Source organism: Blennius ocellaris (assembly GCF_963422515.1).
Source record: "Blennius ocellaris genome assembly, chromosome: 19".
Taxonomy (NCBI): domain Eukaryota; kingdom Metazoa; phylum Chordata; class Actinopteri; order Blenniiformes; family Blenniidae; genus Blennius; species Blennius ocellaris.
Genome location: NC_137668.1, coordinates 24811817 through 24837413, shown reverse-complemented (window position 1 = coordinate 24837413; position 25597 = coordinate 24811817). Strand labels below are relative to the sequence as shown.

Below are 25597 nucleotides of genomic sequence, written 5' to 3'. Positions count from 1 at the left end.
AGTGTGAAAGGTACCATGTATTCTCACGTTAACTGTTCCTTGTTTGTAGTTTTGCTGAAACAAAGTAATTTCTGTGGTCAGGGGTCAAAGGTCAGGGTGGATCGGGGGGGTAGAGGGGGGTGGGGGGGGTAGAGGGGGGTAGAGAGGGGAATTCGCCCGGCGCTGCAGCTCCTCTCTGTGTTTATGTTGCCGTTTCCCGTCGCGGCACGCTGTCATTTTCTCCTCCCCGCCTTTGTGGTCGCAGAACAGTGTTTGTTCTGAGGAACATGCAGGCGGGACACGACGGGGGGAAAAATAGAAAGTGAGAGGACGAGTGGGCGGGGCCACGGCAACGCCACGAGGCTTTATGGACGCTTGGAACCAGTCCCCGTCTCGTCCCCGTCTCGTCCCCCGGCTGACGTTTTATTCTGGGAAAGCTGGACTTTCTCTCACGAATCGGCCGGCAGCAAGCCGAGGCAGTTTACTAGAGGACCCGTGGTGCGTTCAGGAGCGGCTGGGAAAGTTCACACTCCTGTCAGATGAACATTATTGATGGATTCTTCAAGACAACGTGTTCATTTTTGGAGCTCGAATTAGAACATTGGACATGATTTGAAGTGAAAACACAAAACTTTCCTTTACAACGGCGCTTTTTGAAAAGTGGAACTTTTGAAAAATGTCGAACTAGGTTAGTACGAGAGTACTAACCTTTAGGTACTTTCTTACTTCCATGGCGACAACTTGAAAATATACTCGGTGTGATTTTTTTAACGGTAAACGAGTAAAGGGGTCGGATTTAAAAAGCGTTATTCTTCTTGAACGTGTGACACATTTTAAAACTCAGGATTACTCATTTTTGTACGAGTCTCTTTTTATTGTTTTTGTTTGTTTAATTTTTTTTGCACACTGTCATAAATGGATAAATTAAATAAAATAGAATGAATGGATACATTGATAAATAAATAAAATATAAATGAATGAATAAATAAAACAAATATAAATAAAATATAAATGAATGCGTGAATGAATAAATAAAGTAAAATAAATAAATACAATTAAATATAATGAATGGATAAATAGAGAAATGAATAACATATGTATGAATAAATATATAGAAAATATAAATAAAATATAAATGAATGAATAAAAAAATATAAATAAAATATAAATGAATGCATGAATGAATAAATAAATAAAGTAAAATAAATAAATAAACAAAATTAAATGTAATGAATGGATAAATAGATAAATGAATAAAATATGTATGAATAAACACATAGAAAATATAAATAAAATATAAATGAATTAATAAAAAAGATAAAATATAAATGAATGCATGAATGAATGAATGAATAAATAAATAAATAAAGTTAAAAAAATAAATCACTCACCAGTTCCTGAAACAATAAGACAAAATACCTTCAAGACTTGATTCTTTTTGCAGCCAGCTTGTAAAATAAAAGGACCCGACAGGCCGAGGCAGTCCGGTCCGGTTGTGGGAGGCCGATTCCAGAGTTTCCCACCTTCACACGTTCAGTGAAAATTAAAAAAAAAAAAAAAAAAATCACAAGGCTGAAGATTCCTTAGTGGCGGCAACTGTCAAACTTCACCTTGGATAACGATGGTTTTCCTCTTTCTGACGTCAGTGGAGCCTGAATCCTTTCACAATAAAGGTGAATAATAAAGCTCCCTGCTGCTGACTCAGCCGGTCTAGAAGTTTTATTGGAGGTTTCCTCTCGTTCTCATCGTCTCGTCGGGGTTGCAGACATCGAGCGATTCCCCGACAGTCATGCTGCCGTGGTCAGTCTGGAGCGTGACGCTGCTGCTGACGGCGCTGGAGGCGGCGGTGGACGACGACGTCCGAGCAGGTAACCTGCTAACGCTGCTAACCGGCTAACGCTGCTAACACTGTGGAACCAGAAGTAACAGACTCCTGTGTGACACAGTCCCCATCATGTGTGTGTGTGTGTGTCCAGGCTGCAGCACCGCGGTAAACGACCTGGTCTACATCGTGGACGGGTCCTGGAGCGTCGGCTACGCGGACTTCGACACGGCCAAGCAGTGGCTCATCAACATCACCAGCCAGTTCGACATCAGTTCCCACTACACACAGGTCAGTAGTACCAGGTTCCGGTACTGCACGGAGTACTGAGTACTTAGTACTTAGTAGCTCCCGGATACAACACCAGCAACTTCATCACCAGCAACTTCATCACCAGCAACTTCACCACCAGAGACATTTAAACCAGCAGTTATCCTGATGTCGCTCTGCAGTTTCCCAGCCCAGTATGGAGCTTTGAGAAGTGCTACATGCTACACGCTAAAGAGTTTCAGGCTGACACACCAGCGATGCTACATGCTAAAGAGTTTCAGGCTCACACACCAGCGATGCTACATGCTAAAGAGTTGCAGGCTCACACACCAGCGATGCTACATGCTAAAGAGTTTCAGGCTCACACACCAGCGATGCTATGCTACATGCTAAAGAGTTTCAGGCTCACACACCAGCGATGCTATGCTACATGCTAAAGAGTTTCAGACTCACACACGAGACACAGATGCCGGTTGGTTCACAGAAACGCCCAGCCTTCACATATCAGTTGCATGAAATGTGTCTTTTCGGCAGGTGATAGTATTTAGCTTAGCGGTACGCGGTATCGGCAAGTAGCTCAAGCTTAGTACTCATACTCGTCCTTTAAGAAAGCGTAGTACCAGCACATCCCTGATGGTTGTCATCCCATCATTCCAGGTGGCAGTGATCCAGTACAGCGACACTCCTCGGCTGGAGATTCCTCTGGGGAAACACCAGGGGGCAGCGGAGCTCATCCAGGCCATACAGGGCATCGGCTACCTGGGGGGGAACACGCAGGTAGAACCGTAGACCTTTTACGAGTCTGTCGCTTTGAACCGATGCTGAAAGCAAAGGCAGCTATAAACCCCACCCCCCCCCACAGCTCAAGCCGTTGTGTGATTGGTTCTTGCAGACCGGCAGAGCCATCAAGTTTGCGGTGGACCACGTCTTCGCCGCCTCCCGGAGGGGCGGCGTGGTGAAGAACCGCATCGCCGTGGTGGTGACCGACGGGAAATCTCAGGACGACGTGGTGAATAAACACCCGAGAGCTTCAGACGAGACCGGGACCCGATGAAGGCGTAGAAAACCTTCGTTGTCTTGAATGTTGTGTCTGGACGTGTAGGTGGACGCCAGCGTGGAGGCGCGCGCCCAGGCCATCACGGTGTTCGCCGTGGGAGTCGGCAGCGAGATCACCACCTCGGAGCTGATGTCCATCGCCAACAGGCCGTCGTCCACCTACGTGCTCTACGCGGAAGACTACACCAACATCGACCGCATCCGGGAATCCATGGAGCAGAAGCTGTGTGAAGGTCAGAGGTTCTATTCAGCAGAGTCCCGTCAGGTTCTCCTGGCTTCTCGTCTCGACTATTCTGGAAACGCTCGGGGTTCCGGCAGGGTAGACGGTTGAAACGCTGGTCGTACACGAGACTGCTGCGGTAGACGGTTCTTTAAAGTACTGGTCTTTTGTCAAAAAGTGAGTTTAACAAACCGGATTAAACAGATCAAGTTCAAAAAGATTTTGGTCTGTTCAAAATAAAAATCCAGGTAGGCTTTGATGATTCCAGGTGTTTGATGTCTTTGATGTCTATTTTAAGAGTACGAGGCATTTCTGGAGAGTTGAAAGAGTCCAGTTGAAAGGGTTTGAGTCTCTATTTATAGGTTTGGTTCAAAAAAGTCCGGTGCTTTTTGAGTCCTTGTCTTGAAGAGTTCAGTTCTGGTTTCACAACTATCTTTTCTCCTCTTTCTTCAACAAGAACTTAAAGAGTTCATCCTGAGACGAAGACATCTGAAGGATTGAATGACTTCGTCGAGTTGCAGCAACTTTACTCACCGGTGGTTAGAAAGCGGCTGATTCGGCGCAATGCTCTTTTCTCCGTAGAGTCGGTGTGCCCCACGCGGATCCCGGTGGCGTCCCGGGACGAGAAAGGCTTCGAGCTGATGGTGGGCATGAACATCGAGTCGAAGGCGGTGAAGATCCCGGGCTCCCTGCTTTCCGAGACGGCCTTCGCCCTCGGCGCCGCGACGGACATCACCGAGAACACCAGGTATGGCTCTTTCCTGCCGACCCGTCGACCCGCGCCTCGTGTCGTCACGTCGCGACGTCTTTCCGCCACCAGGGACATTTTCCCGGAAGGCCTCCCCCCGTCCTACGTGTTTGTGTCCACCCTGCGGCTGAAGGGGAGCTCCGGCAAGCTGACCTTTGACCTCTGGAGGGTGCTCTCCAAGGACAGGAAGGTCCAGGCTGCCGTGACGCTGAACGGAAGAGACAAAAGTGTGACTTTCACCACGACCAGTGTGGCCGAGATGGAGCAGAGGGTCGCCTTCAGAGGTTTTCAGGTGGGTGTGAGGACAGACCGGACAGACCGAGCTGGACAGACCGAACCGGACTGACCAAACCGGACAGACCGAACCAGACTGACCTGACAGACGGAACTGGACAGGCCAGACGACCGAACCGGCCAGACCAAACTGAACAGACTTAACTAGACGACCGAACTGGACAGACTGAGCCGGACAGACCGAACCGGACGGACAGAACTAGACAGACCGGACGACCAAACCGGACAAACCAAACCAGACAGACCGAACCAGACAGACCAAAACAACCAAACCAACCTATGAAATTCATCATTGTGAGTCGTTTCCATAGTGTTGATTATTGTGTTGACTTTATAAGAACAGGAAGAAAGAGGTTCATTCAGACTCGTCCAAACGGAGCCTCAAAAGCAAAAACGATCCATTTTCTCTTGAAATGTGTAAAAAGCCACATTTCTCAACATGAGTGTGAGGAGGAAAAAACCCCCAAAGACATCAGTAGCGTAAGCGTCACAGTGTCGCGGTCCAGTGAAAGAACCCATTGTGTTACCGAGGAACCGTTTTCCCCCGTCACGTTAGCGGCTCTGAGCGGGTTTGACTGGGCCGACTCGCCCGGAGCCATTTCCCCGTCAGTCCAATTCCCCTCTGAACCGGTGACGACGTGACGACGCCGCAGAGAAAGTGTCTCCTGCCCCCAAACCGCTGATTTTCCTGGGAAACCCGTCGGTGGATCTTAGCGAGGCTCGTTCCGTTTTCCAGGCGACACCTTTTCCCCTCGGCGCCCAGCAGGGCGCTCATTATGCCCCCGCTTGTGTTTGATGTTGGATGTTGGATGTTGGATGACGGACGACTCTCCGTCCCGAACAAACAATCGCGGCTCTGTTTTCTTGGCTCTGCTCTTTTGGGTTTGAAGGAACCGGCCACAGGAAACAGGCCGGACCCGTCAGTGCGTCGTTCTGCTTGCGACCACGGTAACGACGGGAAGTCTCTCGATTCAGGACCTGTACGACGGGAAGTGGCACCAGCTGAAGCTGCTGGTGAGGCCGCGTCACGTCGCCGGGTTCCTGGACGACCAGCTGATCCGGGAAACGCTGCTGGAGCCGGTGGAGCCCATCTACATCAACGGGGAGACGCACGTGGCGAAGAGGCGCGGGATGGACGACGGCGTGGCTGTGAGTCGACACTCGTTACTGACGTGGTGGATAAAACCCGGAAAAGACGGTTTTACGTGATGAAATGACAGGATGTAGTGAAACAACGTGATGTCGTAACAGTACGTAACTCTGAGCCGCGCTACATGCTAAAGCGTTTCGGAGCTCCCACAGCAGAGATGCTACATGCTAAACATGATCAAAGTGATTGATTCTATCCTCAACAGCAGCTCTACAGTCTATAGTCTACAGTCTATAGTAACATAGGCACAGAGCAGAGAGTCGCTATGCTACTGCAGACTGACGGAGGCGACGTAGCGTCAACACAGAGGCTGGAGGTGATTCACGACAACACATAGTCCTTGCGTATCAAGTAACGTAACTGTATTTAATACATACTAGTATTGGAAGTTGTTATATAAAAAATGGGGGAACAAAAATGCAAAATTGCTTAAAAAGAGCCAAAATGGTTAAAAACATAAAAATATAAAAAAAATATTTCCCCAAAATATATTTTTTTAAAATGCAGAAAAACAAGATTGGAACGGCTAAAACCAGGTACCAAAACATTATAGATTAGAACTAAATAAAATTAATGAAAAAAGCACTTAACTGTATTTAATACATACTAGCATTGGAAGTTGTTATTGGTAAGCTAGAGGTTCGTACTCGTCCTTACAATGTGACATTGGTGCCTCCCTACCGTTTCCTCCGTCACGTCCATGCAGGTGGAGATTCAGAAGCTGCGTCTGTACTGCGACCCCCACCAGAGCGAGCGAGAGACGGCGTGTGAAATCTACTCCGTGGTAAGACGCCTCGCCGTCGCTGCCAACCGTCGGCTCCGCCACCGACCTAAAACCATTCTGACCGTTCTCTCGTTTCCGCCGCCCCCTGCAGGACGACGACAGGGTAAGCGCTCACGTCCCGACGCTAAACGTCCAGCCGCTGGACTCTAAACCGCCGTGTTCACCTGGACGTCTTCGTGTCCCCCCCCCAGTGTCCTCTGAACCGAACCGCCGCCGCCGACGAGGAGGAGGAAGACTGCAACTGTGTGGTCGGTCCGCCGGGGCAGCGCGGCCCGCCGGGACGCATGGTAACATGCTAACGTGCTAACACGCTAACTCAACTCAACTCAACTTTATTTATAAAGCGCTTTAAGCAGCCGTAGCTGAGACAAAGTGCTGTACATTGAAATAAAAATATAAGAGGCAACATAAAAACATTAAAGCAATAAAAACTAGATGATCTGCATTTCCCAAGGCAATGGGAATGAAACACGTTTTTTGGCTCCAGTTAAACTTGATTTGGTGGAAAGTCTGTTGATTGAGTCGCTTCCGTTTGAGGCGTAACGTTACTGAAGTATTGTCTGTGCTAGTAGAGTACTGTACTTTACTCTATACTGACGCAGTACTTTCCTGACACAGGGCTTCCGAGGCGAGAAGGGGAGGGAAGGTCCTCCGGGACCCGACGGGAAGCATGTAAGTGCTCATCGCTGTCTTTTACCGTTAGCGTCAAACGTACCGTTAGCGTCAAACGTACCGTTAGCGTCAAACGTGCGTTGTCCACGACTTCGCGGCCGAATCCGTCCGGCATCCAGGTCACGTGGCGTCTGGACACGACGCAAACTAAAACGACGGTGTTTCTGTTTGTTCCAGGGGAAAGAAGGAAATCCCGGCACGCCCGGTCCTCCTGGATCCGGAGGGATGAAGGTGAAGCTGTGTGGAGATTATAGAGCAAAGCTTCTCATATCGAGCCTTTTATTGTCCCGATTTTACAGCTGTATAAAAAACGAGGAAAAACATCGTCGTTGACACACTAACTATATAACTCTTTGGGTCACCAGAATGACTGAATGTTCTATTAATGTACTTTCAGACGGTTTAGAATTTTGGGGGATTAAGAAAATGAGAAGTAAACGACGACAGGACAGGAACCGCTGCATCTCTCGATACGCCGACGATACCCTGCTTTATGTATCCCTCAATTTAACTTAAGATTTTCCCCCAAAAAGAAACAGAAAGTCTCATATGTTGGTTTGTTTTTGCTCCTTTAAGACTGATTTAATGAAAAACTCTGCTGCGGCGTCAGATTATCCTCCATAAAGCAGTTTCCTTATGAGGTCTGGGAGTCGTTTAAAACCTGCTCATTAACGTTAAATTAAACCACAGGGGCTTTAGAACGAGATCCCCCGGTGACCACTTTCCAATAGTTTTTTGGTTTTAAAAGTTCTGAGATTTGGACGTTTGTTGGTCAATGACTCTTCCTCTGTAGGGTGACGAAGGCCCGACGGGACCGAGAGGAGAACCGGGTCTTAAAGGGAGCAAAGTAAGTGTTTCATTGATCTGCAGCATCAGTGGTGTGTTTTTATATCTATAGAGATATATAGATATATTTTCCCCAATCTGCTGTGAGTACTGACAGAACTTTACTTTATGACGTTCCCCAGGGAGAACGAGGGGATCCGGGCTCAGCAGGAGAACCGGGTCCTCCAGGACCAAAGGTGAGTCTCTGATCCACATTTTGGATTTTCTTTACCACAGTTTTCAGCAAAATCTGGTTTATTTGTTATAATGATATTATTTAACACAACTTGCTGCGTCGGGATTCTGGTTGTTTTAGACAAACGACAAGGAAAAGTGACGACATGTTTAAAATCTGTTTAAAATCGCTCAGAAAGTCTGAACGAGGTAGAAAACGTCAATATCAATATATTTTGTAATTTTTCTTGTTCCCTGCAACTATTAAGAGATTTTAAGGGTTAGAGATTAATCTATATTTATTATTTTCTGTCAAATATGAATGTGACACCAACACTATTCTTTCAAATAAGTAAAAAAACAACAAAAAATTTCAAAATAAAACTCCTTAAATTTGAAAAAGATTTTTTTCCCATTGTCCAAGAGAACACAAAAAAAATTGCTGGTTAACTAAATAGTAATTAATTGGAAGATTTACTCCAAATAAATAACAAATATTTTTAATTAATTAATTTCATGGTATATGCCAAATAAAAATAAATAAATAAATAAACAAATATATAAACTTAATTCTAAGGTTTTAGAGAACAGAAACAAAATTAACAAATACATTCTTTTGTCAGTGTCAAATAAATAAAAATATGTATTAAAATATAAATATATTCTCTAAATCTCTCCATATCAATTAGTTAAATTATATATATTTTTAATTAAATAATAAAAAAAGTTAAGGAAGGTGTGTTTCTTTAATCAGCCACTGGAACCCCTTATTTTCCACCGTGTACTTATTTCACATATTCGTTTCCTCGTGTGTTGAACATGAACAATAATAATCCTACGTATAAATGCGTATAAGTCCAGAGCAGTGAGGTGTTTGTGTCCTGCAGGGTCTCCCTGGTGAGGCCGGAGAGGCCGGAGCTCCAGGAGAAGCAGGACCGACGGTAAGACCTGAGCAGGAAACCGGATTATTTCCAGATTATCTCCAGACTCTGGCCTTTATTCACCCCGACACTGACGGCGATGTGGTTTCTCCCTCTGGACCCCCCAGGGGGAACCGGGAGCCGCCGGCAGCGCCGGACCAGACGGCCCACCGGGACCAGAGGTCAGTGAAAACCAGCGTTCTAATCCAGGACCGATAATCCCGAGTTTAACCACATCAAAGACTGTCGGCTGGTTAGAATCACATCAAAGACTGTCGGCTGGTTAGAGTCACATCAAAGACTGTCGGCTGGTTAGAATCACCTCAACAAAGCCGGCGCCAGACAAAGACTGGGTGTAGAAGTCCAGTTTGAACGTTTCTACATTCCACCGATACCAATACCAACACCAATACCAACACTGATACCGATACCAAAACCGATACCAACACTGACACCAACACGGATACCGATACCAACACCGATACGATACCAACACCAACACTGATACCGACACCAACACTGATACCGATACCAACACCGATACCGACACCGATACGATACCAACACTGATACCGACACCAACACTGATACCAACACCAATACCAACACCGATACCGACACCAACACTGATACCAATACCAACACCGATACCGATACCAACACAAATACCAACACCAATACCGACGCAGACACCGATACCAACACCGATACTGACGCTTCCCTTGTTGAGACCATTTTCTGTTTGCACCGTTTCACGTGATTGTTTTATCCGACCATCCACACGGCGCCTGAATGCCACGTTTTTTAAAACGAGGAATGAGAAAACGCCGCCTCAAGCTCAGTTTGATGTCGACTTGACTTTAATAAAAGAAATTCTAATAAATGTACCAGTGAACAAAACACGCTTGAGAAACGCTGACTCAGCAGATCGTCTCCGATTCCTGGAAGTCGTTTCCCAGATGCGGCCAAAACAACAAACAAGACGAGTTTCTCCCTGAAACAACGTCAGGGAACATTGAGCGCCGTGACGATTAGCAGGATTCGCTTTGCCTTCAGAGAAAACAAACACAAACAAACAAACACGGACGACTTCGTCGACTTGTCTTCAGACCGAAAACATTTAATTTGTGAAATGAAGCGTTTCTAAGTGTCGGACGATAGCGAGGTCACAGCCAGAGTTTAGAACGAGGGAAACTATTCAGTCACATTCACTGTGATTTAGTCTCCAAACAGGATCTAGAAAAAAAACAAAAAAACACTTCCAAGTTTTATGAATAAATTTATGTGAAGGATTTTGAGACATTAGATGTTTTATTTGCATATTTCATAAACGCTTGATACGTCCATTTATTTAGATTCCTGCTTCAATGAACTCTTCCTGTTGCGTCTTCCTGCTTCCTGTTTTGTCTTCCTGCTTCCCGTTTTGTCTTCCTACTTCCTGTTTCCTCTTCCTACCTCCTGTTGAGTCTTCCTGCTTCCTGTTTTGTCTTCCTACTTCCCGTTTCCTCTTCCTACTTCCCGTTTCCTCTTCCTACCTCCTGTTGAGTCTTCCTGCTTCCTGTTTCGTCTTCCTGCTTCCTGTTTCGTCTTCCTGCTTCCTGTTTCGTCTTCCTGCTTCCTGTTGCGTCTTCCTACTTCCTGTTGCGTCTTCCTACTTCCTGTTGCGTCTTCCTACTTCCTGTTGCGTCTTCCTACTTCCTGTTGCGTCTTCCTGCTTCCTGTTTCATCTTCCTACTTCCTGTTGCGTCTTCCTACTTCCTGTTGCGTCTTCCTACTTCCTGTTTCGTCTTACTACTTCCTGTTTCGTCTTACTACTTCCTGTTTCGTCTTACTACTTCCTGTTTCGTCTTCCTGCTTCCTGTTTCGTCTTCCTGCTTCCTGTTGCGTCTTCCTACTTCCTGTTGCGTCTTCCTACTTCCTGTTGCGTCTTCCTACTTCCTGTTGCGTCTTCCTACTTCCTGTTGCGTCTTCCTACTTCCTGTTTCGTCTTCCTGCTTCATCTTGCGCCTGAGCCACTGAAAACAGCACTTTTTGAAAAGCTCAGCCTCAGTCTTCATAGAGACGGGGAGAAAAAAATAACTTTTGGAAACACAACACAGCCGTAGCAAATAGAACCACTAGCAGCCTTGATTAAACACAGACTCTCCTTTTTTCAAATTTTTTTTTGATGATTTATCTCATCATTTCTCACAACAGAGAAAATATTACAAGAGCTACCGACTTCACCGAGACCCTGCCTTTAAGAGAAAACACCAAACTTTGTAAACTTTTTGAAAATGCCTCCCTCGGCAGAAACAACAAGTCAAATAAAAGAAGAAAAAAAAGAAACTGTCGAGGGAACCGCTTAACTCAGATTATGAGGAACGTCGGTTGGGCCTGTTAAGACGTCAAGGTTAATTTAACCCTAATAAAGTCCACTTTGATCCCATGTGGTGGAAAGTTCAGTGGTAAGAACAGGAAAGTGGAGGGAGGAGCCGGCGGATCCGGAGTCGCTCCTCAACCGTAAATTCCTGAGTTAGTTCCTCCACTAACTCAGGAATCTGACCCACAACTTCACCGTGGGAGGCACGTCCCTGTAATTCTACATCTCGTAGATCTACGTTTGACATTCAAAAGTCCAACTGGGATTTTTGTGTTTTTGACGAGGAGTTTGCCGTCGAGCTTTCGTTTGAAAATAAATGACATCACTCATTGGAGGCATTTTTAACTCCTGGTGCTTATAATTTAGTTCAGAGAGCTTCGTTACAAGTCCCCCCCCCCCCCCCCCCCCCCCCCTCCCTCCCCCCCTCCCCCCGGGGCAAATCATCGGGTCTCCGGCCACAAGTGAGGCGAGTGCAGAGCAGCCGGGATGAAGGAGATAAAACAACGTCAGGAGTGTGAAAGTTCACGACGTCACAATAAAGCTGGAGGCTGGAAACTGAAACGTCAGAAAGTTAACTGTAAGATGAACATTTCTAAATAAAAGCACCAAGTTGGATTGTTATTATATTGACTATCAAAATAAAACCAGCAAGTTAGACTGTTATTATGTTGATTGACAAAATAAAAACACCAAGTCGGATCGTTATTATGGTGACTGTCAAAATAAAACCACCAAGTTGAATTGTTATTATGGTGACTGTCAAAATAAAACCACCAAGTTGAATTGTGATTATGGTGACTGTCAAAATAAAACCACCAAGTTGGATTGTTAGTACGGTGACTGTCAAAATAAAACCACCAAGCTGGATTGTTATTACGGTGACTGTCAAAATAAAACTACCAAGTTAGATTGTTATTACGGTGACTGTCAAAATAAAACCACCAAGTTGAATTGTTATTATGGTGACTGTCAAAATAAAACCACCAAGTTGAATTGTGATTATGGTGACTGTCAAAATAAAACCACCAAGTTGGATTGTTAGTACGGTGACTGTCAAAATAAAACCACCAAGCTAGATTGTTACTACGGTGACTGTCAAAATAAAACCACCAAGTTGGATTGTTATTACGGTGACTGTCAAAATAAAACCATCAAGTTGGTTTGTTGTTAAGGTGACTGTCAAAATAAAACCACCAAGTTGGATTGTTATTACGTTGACTGTCAAAATAAAACCACCAAGCTGGATTGTTATTACGGTGACTGTCAAAATAAAACCACCAAGTTGGATTGTTATTACGGTGACTGTCAAAATAAAACCACCAAGTTGGATTGTTATTACGGTGACTGTCAAAATAAAATCAAGTTGGATTGTTATTACGGTGACTGTCAAAATAAAACCACCAAGTTGGATTGTTATTACGGTGACTGTCAAAATCTTTGGCACGCTCTACCGAGTGTAGCTCTAGTTTATTTACTGGTTCATATGTATGCGTTTTAACGACTTTTAACCAAAACTATTAACTCAAATTGCATGAAATCTTCAGGGATGAGTCGACTTTATCCAAGGACCAAGAGATTAGATTTCGGGACGTTAGCGACTCAGCGTTTCCCAATAAATCCCACAAAAATTGCAAAATAAAAGTCCAATACAAAGCGAATGAGAGGAGATCGGCGTTTGTTGCCCTGGAGACGCTGCACACGGTGGCCAGTTCACATCAATATGAGCTAACGGCTATCATGCTAGCGATGCCGACTCCGTGTTGTGGCGTTGGCGGAGGGCCCCTCGCTCTACCGAGCGTAGCTCTAGATTTGCTTGCTTGTCCTCCGACGTCGTTCACCGAAACATTCTGCTCGTTAAGTTTCCCGCTGACTCGGCGCTTTATTTCTCACGCCGTCCGTCCAGAAGAACCTCTGCTATAAAAACCGCCGTGGTCACACACACACACACACACACACACACACACACACACACACACACACACACACACACACACACACACACACACACACACACACACACACACACACACACACACACACACACACACACACACACACACACACACACACACACGCGCGTTGTCGTTTTGGTCGCCTTTATCTTTTTATGGATCGTCGGCCCGCGATCCGGGCGGCGTGACGCGCGGCGGTCGCCACTCTTCACGTCGCAGCTCTTAGCTTTGAGCGCTAGCGACATGACATGAAAGGACGCCGTCGTCCTTTCATCTCCTCTATTTTCTCTAGTCCGACACGTCCAGAGGTTCACGTCGTCCCGCGGTTTATTGGCCGTCTGGGCCGAGTTACGAGCGCTGCTGCTCGTACGGCTTTATGTGCGCCGCGCGGAAGAAAACACATGTAGCGGTGGAGCTAATTCAGTCGCGCGGCGCGCTGAACGCAGCTTTTTGGGCTCAGACCTTTAAAAAAAACAAACAAAAAAAAAACCAAGAAACTTTTCACTGCGTTCCACGCTGGGAACAAAGACTTCATTAAGCCCGGCGCTTCGTCTCGATACGTTACAACCTAAACATGCTTGTTTTGTCTTGTTTTCTCTTTTCATTTGTTTTTTTTTTTTTACATTTTATACTGAAGTCAATAAAGAAGTCTCATAATGGTTTTACAAGATGAAAACTTCACGAGCAGATTCTGTCCCCCGGCAGTTAAAACAACCAGTTGACCTGAAGAGAACCTCGGGAGGAAAAATACTGAGTCCTGATTGGACCAGAGCTGAAATGATCGGCCAATTAGCAAAGTCAGCAGTTTTCTGTGTTTTGTTTTGAGGACGATGCTTTAAGCCGAGTTAAGGACATGGACATGTGACAAGGCCAACTTTAAGACGCTGGGGGAGACGTCTGATCAGTCTTCACATTGGGACGGTCCAGGACTCACCTGGGAGGGGGCGGAGCCAACGTTCACTCCTTCTCCCTCTCGTGCTCTCTCTCTTTCTGTCTCCCTCTCTGTCCCCCATCTCTCCCGCTCACTCTCTCTCCATCTGTCTCTCTCTTTCTGGCCCCGTGTCTCGCTGTCTCTCTCTCTCTCCGTCTGTCTCTCTCTCTCTCCCGCTCGCTCTGTCTCCTTCTGTCTGTCTCTCTCTCTCTCCATCTGTCTCTCTGTCTGTCCCTGTCTCTCTCACTCTCTCCATCTGTCTCTCTCTGTCCCCCATCTCTCTCTCCCGCTCGCTCTGTCTCCTGTCTCTCTCTCTCTCTGTCCCTGTCTCTTGCTCTCTCTCTCCATTTGTCTCTCTCTCTGTCTCCGTCTCTCGCTCTCTCTCTGTCTCCCTCTCTTTCCATCTGTCTCTGTCTCCCTCTCTCTTTCTCTCTGAACAAACAACTAAATAAACAAAAGCTCTACACTCCCACAGGAAAATTAATGCAAAGTCGACAGTCGTACAGACAAATGTGGCCAATATTAATATATTTTAATGTATGTAATATTTAAATGAGGTGGGCGTGGCTTGTCTCCAGTTGCGGCTCAATCGTCTGGAAATCACTATTAAATCAAATTAAACTGTACGAGGCTGCAGTCGAGTCCTAAATAGAATCCGTCAATAGAGGCTTCAGTAAGAAGGAGCTGCGTGTCCAGAACTAAATGAACCTTTATTTGTTTTAAGCATTAAAAAAAAGAGCCATGTCCGTGTTTGAGTTCTATTTAAAGGCAGCTTGACGTCTCCGGCCGAAGCGGTGAGGTTGAGGCCTTGAGGCCTGCAGGGCAGCGGGAATTCATAAAGTTTTATATCTGTTCAGTAAATCAAAGAGTAAAACATTAAATAAGCATGTATATATTTTAGGGACGTATAAAACGTGGCGAGTACAAGACTTGACCGTGAGCTTCCACCGTGTGAACCAGAATACATTTTACTGATTATTCTTCTATTCATGTTCCCGGCTTGTGGCCGCGCTGGAGCCGCTTCACACGTCGTGTTACGCTCGCGTACGTGCTTATTTGTTGATTTGTTACGAGCCGCCGAGGTTCGGACGTCAATGAGGAACCGCGGCGGAACAACAAAACTCACGACATGGCGAATCCCGTTTACTCGACAAGAGGAGGAGCGGTGGACTGGATGTTCTCGAAGTTTAACGACAGAAGTATGACGATACGTTAGAACCTAATTGTAAATTATGTTCTGATAAAACATCAAGAAGAGGAGAAGATAGTTCATACAACACTGGAAACTTTATCAGCAGCAGCGTTAGCCCGATGTCGCTCAGTGGTTTAACTGCTTAGCACAAAACTCTGAGCTGTGCTACATGCTAAAGAGTTTCAGTCTCACACACTAGCAATGCTACATGCTAAAGAGTTTCAGTCTCACACACCAGCGATGCTACATGCTAAAGAATTTCAATCTCACACACCAGCGATGCTACATGCTAAAGAATTTCAGTCTCACAAACCAGCGATGCTACATGCTAAAGAGGTTCAGTCTCACACACCAGCAAGGCTACATGCTAAAGTTTTCGTCTCACACATTAGCGATGCTACATGCTAAAGTTTTCGTCTCACACATTAGCGATGCTACATGCTAAAGTTTTCGTCTCACACACCAGCGATGCTACATGCTAAAGAGTTTCAGTCTCACACACCAGCGATGCTACATGCTAAAGAGGTTCAGTCTCACACACTAGCAATGCTACATGCTAAAGAGTTTCAGTCTCACACATTAGCGATGCTACATGCTAAAGAGGTTCAGTCTCACACACCAGTGATGCTACATGCTAAAGAGGTTCAGTCTCACACACCAGTGATGCTACATGCTAAAGAGGTTCAGTCTCACACACCAGTGATGCTACATGCTAAAGAGGTTCAGTCTCACACCAGCAATGCTACATGCTACATGCTAAAGAGGTTCAAGGCTCAAACACCGTATCAAGTTCTCGTATCTCTTCAGCAGGTAGTTAAAGTTTCTACTTGCACTTTAAAAAAGTGGAGCCTCTTCTTTTTACAACCTGCCATCGTCTCATGTTGTTTCAAGGGGAATTCCAATCATGTGACACATCAAGGTGTTTCCAGGTGGTTCATAGATTCACGGTTTCAGGCGCCGTCGGATTTACGAAGGAAGTAATTCATGTTATTAACGTCTGCACTCGTTTCAGGTCATCAAACGAAAGTGAAACCTGAGCGGCTTTTTGAAATAATAAATCTTAAAACGACGCGACGCCAATTAAATTAAATGTCCTGACGACTTCCTCGTGTCTCCAGGGTGGAAAAGGCGACCCGGGACCGGCAGGCGCTGCTGGAGCTCAGGGTGCCGCGGTAAGTCAACACCACACACACACACACACACTGTCTGAAAAGTAATCAGATTACATTAACCCAGGGCTGTCCAACATAAAGCCCAAAATGGTAAACGTTCAAAAAGAAAACGGTTTTCTGTAAATTACATTTCTTAAGAGAAGCGACACAACAGAGACCTAGCATTAGCATTAGCAATAGCAAGGGTGACCTTGTAAAAATACCCATAATGCACCAGCAAGAGGAGACAAATTCACAGTGTTTTGTATCAATAAAATTGCCGTTATGTTGCGAAAGGAGTCATTTTCCACGATAATCTTACAAAAGTATGGAGATTTTCATCGTCAGCGTCTGTTGCCATGGAGACGCTCCCCGCGCAGTGTTTCACACAGCAACGTAGCCACCTGACAGGCTAGCTAGCATCCATTTGAGCTAACGGCTATCATGGCAGCGATTTCTAACTGGGGTTCTGCAAACAAATGAAGCGAAGGTCCGGCGCTCTACCGAGTGTAGCTCTAGCTCTTTCAGCTAAAGTGTGTTTGACGCACAAACGGAGGAAACGCTCAGAGAACAGCGGCCGCCGGTTCTTCTCCTCGTTCATGAACCACAAACTAACAGTTTTGAAACTCCGGACTCATAAACACGCCTGTCCGACACGGCCGCTCCCTCTGATGTGGTTCTACTCGTTCTACTTCTACGGTCCTGGAACCACTTTGATGGAAACTGTGGTTTCCCCACGGAGGAGTCGCCTGTTTACTCAGCGTTTGTGTACGTACAGCGCCGCCGCTAAAAATAGACTCCGCGTGCGTGTGTGTGTGTGTGTGCGTGCGTGCGTGCGTGTGTGTGTCAGTTAACATGTTGAACGCGTTTCTTTTCTTCAGTCGGAACTTTTAGCACTTCCAAGAAAAAACAAAACACCTTTTCACAATAAGTGTTACATTATTTAAATTCACAATAAAACAAAAAAGTAATTTAAATTCACAATAAAACAAAAAAGTAATTTAAATTCACAATAAAACAAAAAGCAATTTAAATTCACAATAAAACAAAAAAGTAATTTAAATTCACAATAAAACAAAGTAATTTAAATTCACAATAAAAGAAAAGTTATTTAAATTCACAATAAAAGAAAAGTTATTTAAATTCACAATAAAAGAAAAGTTATTTAAATTCACAATAAAACAAAAAAGTAATTTAAATTCACAATAAAACAAAAAAAGTAATTTAAATTCACAATAAAACAAAAAAGTAATTTAAATTCACAATAAAACAAAAAAAGTAATTTAAATTCACAATAAAACAAAAAAAGTAATTTAAATTCACAATAAAACAAAAAAGTAATTTAAATTCACAATAAAACAAAAAAGTAATTTAAATTCACAATAAAACAAAGTAATTTAAATTCACAATAAAAGAAAAGTAATTTAAATTCACAATAAAACATAAAAAGTAATTTAAATTCACAATAAAAGAAAAGTAATTTAAATTCACAATAAAACATAAAAAGTAATTTAAATTCACAATAAAAAAAGTAATTTAAATTCACAATAAAACAAAAAAAGTAATTTAAATTCACAATAAAACAAAAGTAATTTAAATTCACAATAAAAAAGTCATTAAATTCACAATAAAACAAAAAAGTCATTTAAATTCACAATAAAACAAAAAAGTCATTTAAATTCACAATAAAAGAAAAGTAATTTAAATTCACAATAAAACATAAAAAGTAATTTAAATTCACAATAAAAAAAGTAATTTAAATTCACAATAAAACAAAAAAAGTAATTTAAATTCACAATAAAACAAAAGTAATTTAAATTCACAATAAAAAAGTCATTAAATTCACAATAAAACAAAAAAGTCATTTAAATTCACAATTAAAAAAAAAGTCATTTAAATTCACAATAAAAAAAAGTCATTAAATTCACAATAAAACAAAAAATAATAGAAACGGTTCTTCGTCAACTGAAAAGGACAGAATTAAAGTTTCCAGTCTGGAAGGAACCGACTCCACCAGAGAAATCCACCTCCGGGTTTTACAGGCGTTCCTCCGGGGTTCAGACCGAGTTGTGTCGGTGCAGAACCATTAGAACATGGACGTAGAACCGTGTTTCCTCTTGTCGTCCACAGGGGGCGCCAGGACCTCCCGGCAAAGCAGGCACAACGGGACCTTCGGTAAGACCTCCTGGACCAGGTCCAGAACCAGAACTGCCTGGTTCTCCTTCTGCTCATTAACACTTCCTGCTTTGCTCCAGGGCGAGGAAGGGTTACCTGGACCACAAGGTCCGCCGGGGATCCGAGGCCTGCTGGTGAGTACGACGTCGGATTCCGTCGTCAACGAAACGATTTTTTTATTTTTTCTAAACCAACAAGCTAAACAACCTGGTTAATTGATTAATTAAATAATAACAATAATTATGGTATTTGTCATGGGAGTTTTTGCGAAAAGTTGGTAAAATACATACAAAATAAAAACATAAATAAACAAAAATAAAGTGAAAAATTAAATATAAAAAAACTACAATTAAAGTGAGACTAAAATAAAATGCAGACGATAACGTAACCTTGTCGGTTGGTAACAACAGCGCCCTCTAATGGCGTTCTCATGTAAATGTGTTTCAAGACGTTGCCGTGGAAACACAAAACTTTTCTAAAACCGAAACCACAAAAAAAAAAACCCCCAAGCCCTTCCAGGTGGAATCGTTGCCTAAACGAGTCCTTGACCTCCAGGTTCTCTGGGTAACGAGCCGTCGTCCCGCGTCTCATGAAACCGTTTAGCATCACGTCTTCACTCATTTCCCGCCAAATTAGCCGCCGCCGTCCGGAACCGCCTCGCTGGATTTAGCGTCTCAGCGGCGGCTCGTAATGAGGCCGTTAATTTGGCCAGAGCTCCTCGTGAGCCGCTTTGATCTATCGGACGTCATGAAAGGGAGCGTCTCTGTGTGTGTGTGTGTGTGTGTGTGTGTGTGTGAGGGGGGGTTAGGCCCCTCCCCTCAGGTAAACATGGTGACAAGAGGAGAAACACCAGGACAGCCTGAGATGTGAGATGTGTGAGTCTCTGCTGCCCTCTGGTGGCCAGACCTGCTCAGTGCAGCAGGACAGGAAGTACACACAATCACACATTACTCCAAAATAAAAACGTTCAGTTATTACATATTGATACAAAACTTGAAACAAGTCGTGCAGATCGTTCTGTACATTTCTTGAAAAAAAAAAAAAAAACCGAACTTCTATTGAATGATTCTCATATTTTCTTCATCTCTAAATGAGAATTAAAAAAAGAGGAAGTGTTATGAGAGTGACTGTCAAAATAAAAGTACCAGGTCCCAGGAGAACACGGACTGGGAGTCATGACGCCTCGGAGGAAAACTTTGTTCTGGTTGGCGCTACTGAGCATGTGCAGAACTACTGGTCACTGTGTGTGTGTGTGTGTGTGTGTGTGTGTGTGTGTGTGTGTGTGTGTGTGTGTGTGTGTGTGTTGCAGCCTTCCTGACCAAGTCGTCATGCACTGTCACATTCAGCCCAGAGCAGCGTGTCCATCTCTTTCATCCCTCTCTCCCTCTCTTTTCACCCCCACTCTCTCTCTCTCTCTCTCTCTCTGTCTCTGTCCAGGGCGTTCAAGGCCCCCAGGGGCCGCCCGGAGAGATCGGTCACGATGGAGCCAAGGTGTGTGTGTTGAACATTGTAATGAGTTATTATGCTAATGAGCTGCACCTCCTCCCCCCCCACCTCCTCCTCCTCCTCCCTCTCTTCCTCCCCCCTTGATGTTTCCCCAGGGAAAACTGTGTTTTGCTGTGAGGGCGTCTGTAATCAATACCTGGAGGTTTTCTGGAGAGAGAGAGAGAGAGAGGGAGAGAGAGAGGGGGTGAGGGAGAGAGAAAGAGAGAGAGAGAGGGAGGGAGAGAGAGGGAGAGAGAGAGGGGGGGAAGAGAGAGAGAGAGGGGAGAGAGGGGAGGGAGAGAGAGAGGAGAGGAGAGAGAGGAGAGGGGGGAAGAGAGAGAGAGGAGAGGGAGAGAGAGGGGGAGAGAGGAGAGGAGAGAGAGAGAGGGGGAGAGAAAGAGGAGAGAGAGAGAGGGGAGAGAGAGAGAGGAGAGAGGGAGAGAGAGAGAGGGAGGGAGAGAGAGGAGGGAGAGAGAGGGGGAAAGAGAGAGAGAGAAAATGAGCCGAGACTGATGGTTTGAAGATGAAGATTATTTAAAAAAAAAAAAAAAAGAAAAAAAGAAGATGATTTAGTGTGTGTGTGTGTGTGTGTGTGTGTGTGTGTGTGTGTGTGTGTGTGTGTGTGTGTGTGTGTGTGTGTGTGTGTAGGGGACGTGTGGGGGCCCCGGTCCTCTCGGTCCTCCGGGTCAGAAGGTGGGTGGAGCTTAAGTTTTTTTCTCGTTTCAAACATTGAAATCACTTCCTGTCAGTTTCCCTCAACGACTTTCATCTTTCTAATTGAGACAATTTTGACATTTTCTAATATATGAATGTAGAATGTAGAACGTCTAATATGACGGATGGAAATTAAATAAGAGACTATTAATCTCATGTGGGGAAATTCTGTCGTCACGGCAACTCCAATAAAGACGCTAAGGATAGTGTCATACAACACAATAAACCACACATATATATATATATATATATATACATATGTTTTTTTTAATTTAATTAAATTATAGTCATTTGAGCATTTTTGTTATACTTTTTTTTTTTTTTAAGTATTTTTCTATCCAAGAGATGGAAGGTATTTTGCAAACGACTCTGATGTTTCAATAAAACATAGTAAATAAAATACAAAAATATTAATAATTGTAAAAAAAATAATTAATGAAGGTCAAATAAGAGTAAATAAAATAATTAAGAATAAAGAAAAGAATAAAAATAGTGTAAATAAAATAAAATAGGTATAAACAATAAGAATAAAAATGTATTAACTGTAAATAAAATAATAAAGCCAAATAAGTGTAAATAAAATAATTAAGTATCAAGAAATCAAGAATAAAAAAGTGGAAAGAAAATAAAATAGGTATAAAAAGTAATAATAAATTTTTTTATTAACTGTAAATAAAATAATAATAAAGCCAAATAAGAGTAAATAAAATAAGTATAAAGAAAACAAGAATAAAAAAGTGTAAATAAAATAAAATAGGTATAAAAAATAAGAATAAAAAATGTTTTAACTGTAAATAAAATAATAATAAAGCCAAATAAGAGTAAATAAAATAATTAAGTATAAAGATAACAAGAATAAAAAAAGTAAATAAAATAAAATAGGCATAAAAAAAGAATTAAAAAATGTATGAACTGTAAATAAAATAATAATAAAGCCAAATAAGTGTAAATAAAATAATTAAGTATCAAGAAAACAAGAATAAAAAAGTGTAAATAAAATAAAATAGGTACAAAAAATTTTATTAACTAAATAAAATAATAATAAAGCCAAATAAGAGTAAATAAAATAATTAAGTATCAAGAAAACAAGAATAAAAAAATTTTAATAAAATAAAATAGGTATAAAAAAATAAGAATAAAAAATGTATTAGCTGTAAATAAAATAATAATAAAGCCAAATAAGTGTAAATAAACTACTGAAGCTAACAGCAGCACCCTCTAGTGGCCCAACATGAGAACTGCATTGTTTTCAAAAATGTTTCTCTGTTAAACATGTTTAATATAAACGCGTCTTCAGTTTCCAAGCGAATCTGTTTAGAACCTAACGGACGTCCGACACCAATAACGGTCCCTCTTCCAGGGTTCCGCCGGAGAACCGGGCTTCCCGGGGCTGCCGGCCGCCGCCGGCCTGCCGGGGTTCAAAGGTCACAAGGTGAGCGCCTCACAACAACAACAACAACAACAACCACCAATAGTTTCATCTTAACGAAGGTTTTTCTTCAACCGTTCTGTTCTCAGGGGGAAAACGGAGAACCCGGAATCAAAGGAAAACAGGTACGATCCCTCTTTATGTTTGTTTTATTTTACTTCATTTCACACAAAGTGTCACAAATTTAAACTTTTAAATCCACAATGAGACAAAACGCATCTCATTTGTGTAAAAAAATCAGATTTTTAGAGACATAATGGCAAAATTCACACATAAAAATGGCATTTTTTTTCACCGGTAAAGTGATTTTTTTCAATATGTTTTCATATGTGATTGTATTTAATGTAAAAATACTATTTAAATATATTTTAAATCCAAAATGATTATTTGAGATAAAGGGGCAGAATATATAAGTTCATGAAACTGAAAACTTTTGTTCTGTATCGAATTATTTTTTTTATAAAAAATTTTTTACAACGGAAAAAAAAAAAAGTCAACTAATTTTACATCTGTGACATTCTAAAATTTCCACATCAAAATATTAAACAAATACAGACATTCAGGAAAATATATTTTCATTAACTTTTGAATTGCAATTCCATTTTCACTTGTTTGTATTTATTCTTACTTTTTTCTACATAATTGTTTCTGAAGAATTAAAAGGGAAATAGAACTAATTTTTAATAAAATCTCGAGGCGAGTCGGAAGGTGGAACCGCAGACGACACGTTGAATTTCCATGATTGGACAGTAACATTTTAATGTCGCCCTAAAGTTCCAGGACCTCTGCGGCACTTTATGAAAAGCCAACGTGTGGAAGTGATACGAGCCAATCAAACAGGATGTGCTGCTTCATTCAAGGGCCGTTTGTGGAGGAAGTGGTGAATTTACACCGGAAACAATGGCCAATGCAACTTGGTAGTTTTATTTTGACAGTCACTATAATAACACAAATTTTTTCCCCCCAACTAATTTCTCAAAAAGGAACAAAATCATGGAGTTCAAAGTGACAAAATGAACAGAATTCGGCCGTTTTTTCCGTCACAAAAACAAACAACAGCACCGCCTCCTTTCTGTCGTTGCCGTGGAAACAGACATTCGTTTTTCAGAACGTGATCGCGGGAACAGAATCGGACCTAAAACCGGCTCCAGCTTAGCATTCCGCTAATCGTACTCTTCATTCGGCTCGTTCGGGACGTTAATTTCCAGAAAAACGACGTTATTTAATATTGTTACTGCGACGTCGTTGCATCAAATTACACCTAATGATGATTATTAAATGTTGACGTGACATTTCAGGTGACTCAGTTATAAAAAGCAGGTTTTTAATGTTTTCCTGCAGAGAAACGTCCCGACGCTCCAAAACTTAAGTTCATTAAATAATTAGTGAAACGACAAAGGTTTAATCAGAGACTCTTGGGATAATTGACTCATGATTTCATGTCCTGTTGTTCAGATCAAAGGCTTTCTGCTGTTTTCTAATCAGCCTCTTCTGAGTTCCAAACATTTCGTCAGACGTTGGAGTCCACGAGCTGCTACCGTAGTGTCAGGACTAGAAGTTATGAAAAGATTCATCATGAATCATAAAAGTTGACCATTTATTTTTTTCAGGGTTTTTTTTGTTATAAATTTGCCTGAACAGCCCCCCCCCCTCAAAGAAAAAAAAAAAAAAAAAAAAAAAAAAAAAAAGTTTCACTTTTAGACTAAATAATACGGTAATTTGCATGACCTTAAACAAAAAGCACTGAGGTACAAATAATTAAAACCAAAGACTTCAGATGGACACGACGTACATTAGCCGACGGGATGTCATAGCCCCGCCTCTACACCGATAGCCCCGCCTCCCCGCCACTGAACGACAACAACAACGCGTGTGGGCGGGGCCAGAGTTGGCGGGGCCAGAGGCGGCTTTTAAATATTTGACTCCAGTCTGTAATCGTATCGCTCTTAATTTACTGTGTGAGGCTGAGATGGACTCAACCAACTGAGCTGCTTCCATTTACTAGTCCTGATGGAACACACACACACACACACACACACACACACACACACACACACACACACACACACACACACACACTAGATAAAAAGTCAGGTTTGTTAAAGGTCACTGCAGCCAATTCTCGTCCCCCCCGATTCCTGGGTTTCCCTCAGTGGCTGCTGCTGCGGGTAATCATGACCTTTTACACACACACACACACACACACACACACACACACACACACACACACACACACACACACACACACACACACACTGCATGTGTGTAAACAAACCTCCAGTCAACCATGATGTATGTCTTCTCAGGGGGAGCGAGGACGGGATGGAGAGCCGGGGACTGACGGCGTACCTGTGAGTGTAACGCCTCTCTGCTTCCACCGGGGGGCGGCGAAGGACGCGGTTCTACTGTGTGTGTGTGTGTGTGTGTGTGTGTGTGTGTGTGTGTGTGTGTGTGTGTGTGTGTGTGTGTGTGTGTGTGTGTGTGTGTGTGTGTGTGTGTGTGTGTGTAGAAGCAGTGTGGCCCTGGCAGCTCCTCTCGGTTCAACGCCGAGGCAAAACGAGCGTTTTGACACAATTTGCACGTCACTTTTTCCTTCAGTCGTGTTTCTTGACATGAATCACGTGACGAGACGAGACGAGGGAAATAAAGCGAGTGGAAATAAAGTCCGGCGGCAAAACGGCGGCTCAGAGTGAGAAATGAATGAGGAGGAGATGGAAGGCGAGAAAATGAAGGGATGAAAGACGAGACGGGAGAATTTAAAGTTCACGTTTTTCAGGACAAGAATTAAACTTCTGGAGGAGAAAATGTGATTCAGTTTCTCTGTTTACACAACGTTTAAAGTGGAATCTGGTCGTATTTGTTGTTTTTTCTTTTCTTTTTTTGCAGGACTTTGGGAGGTTTTTTTGGGGGGGTTGGAGATTTTGTAGTTTGTTTTTTTTTTTTTTACTTTGTAGTGTTTAGGGGAGATTTTGTTTTTTGGAAGGATTTTATTGTTTTTTTTAGATTTTGTGTTTTGTAGGTTTTTCTGTATTTTGTAGTTTTTTATTTTGTAGGTTTTTTGTAGTTTTTGTCTATTTTTTTTTTTTGTATTTTGTATTTTTTTGTATTTTTTTTGCATTTCGTAGAGTTTTTATATTTTGTAGGTTTTTTGTATTTTGTAGGTTTTTTTTTTTGCATTTTCTAGAGTTTTTATATTTTGTATGATTTTCATATTTTGTAGTTTTTGTATTTTTGTTTGTATTTTTAAAATTTTATATTTTTTGGGATTTTATATTTTTTTTGCATTTTGTAG

At 42.7% G+C, this 25597-nt stretch overlaps 1 protein-coding gene across 1 annotated transcript in view; it reads left to right on the top strand.

Annotated features, from left to right (window-relative positions):
• Positions 1 to 1713: 1713 nt before the first annotated feature.
• The window catches only part of LOC308144332 (uncharacterized protein), a 48040-nt gene continuing 24156 nt past the window's right edge, over positions 1714 to 25597 (top strand). The window contains exons 1-25 of the mRNA XM_080515428.1: positions 1714 to 1847; positions 1956 to 2092; positions 2729 to 2848; positions 2964 to 3080; positions 3174 to 3360; positions 3930 to 4095; positions 4168 to 4387; positions 5365 to 5538; positions 6246 to 6323; positions 6415 to 6426; positions 6515 to 6610; positions 6942 to 6995; positions 7173 to 7226; positions 7789 to 7842; positions 7964 to 8017; positions 8882 to 8935; positions 9043 to 9096; positions 16470 to 16523; positions 18633 to 18677; positions 18758 to 18811; positions 20115 to 20168; positions 20811 to 20855; positions 22237 to 22308; positions 22395 to 22430; positions 24612 to 24656. Of these exons, the coding sequence (XP_080371554.1) occupies positions 1769 to 1847; positions 1956 to 2092; positions 2729 to 2848; positions 2964 to 3080; positions 3174 to 3360; positions 3930 to 4095; positions 4168 to 4387; positions 5365 to 5538; positions 6246 to 6323; positions 6415 to 6426; positions 6515 to 6610; positions 6942 to 6995; positions 7173 to 7226; positions 7789 to 7842; positions 7964 to 8017; positions 8882 to 8935; positions 9043 to 9096; positions 16470 to 16523; positions 18633 to 18677; positions 18758 to 18811; positions 20115 to 20168; positions 20811 to 20855; positions 22237 to 22308; positions 22395 to 22430; positions 24612 to 24656 (2115 nt within the window). The 5' untranslated portion in view covers positions 1714 to 1768. The remainder of the gene's footprint in view (positions 1848 to 1955; positions 2093 to 2728; positions 2849 to 2963; positions 3081 to 3173; positions 3361 to 3929; positions 4096 to 4167; positions 4388 to 5364; positions 5539 to 6245; positions 6324 to 6414; positions 6427 to 6514; positions 6611 to 6941; positions 6996 to 7172; positions 7227 to 7788; positions 7843 to 7963; positions 8018 to 8881; positions 8936 to 9042; positions 9097 to 16469; positions 16524 to 18632; positions 18678 to 18757; positions 18812 to 20114; positions 20169 to 20810; positions 20856 to 22236; positions 22309 to 22394; positions 22431 to 24611; positions 24657 to 25597) is intronic.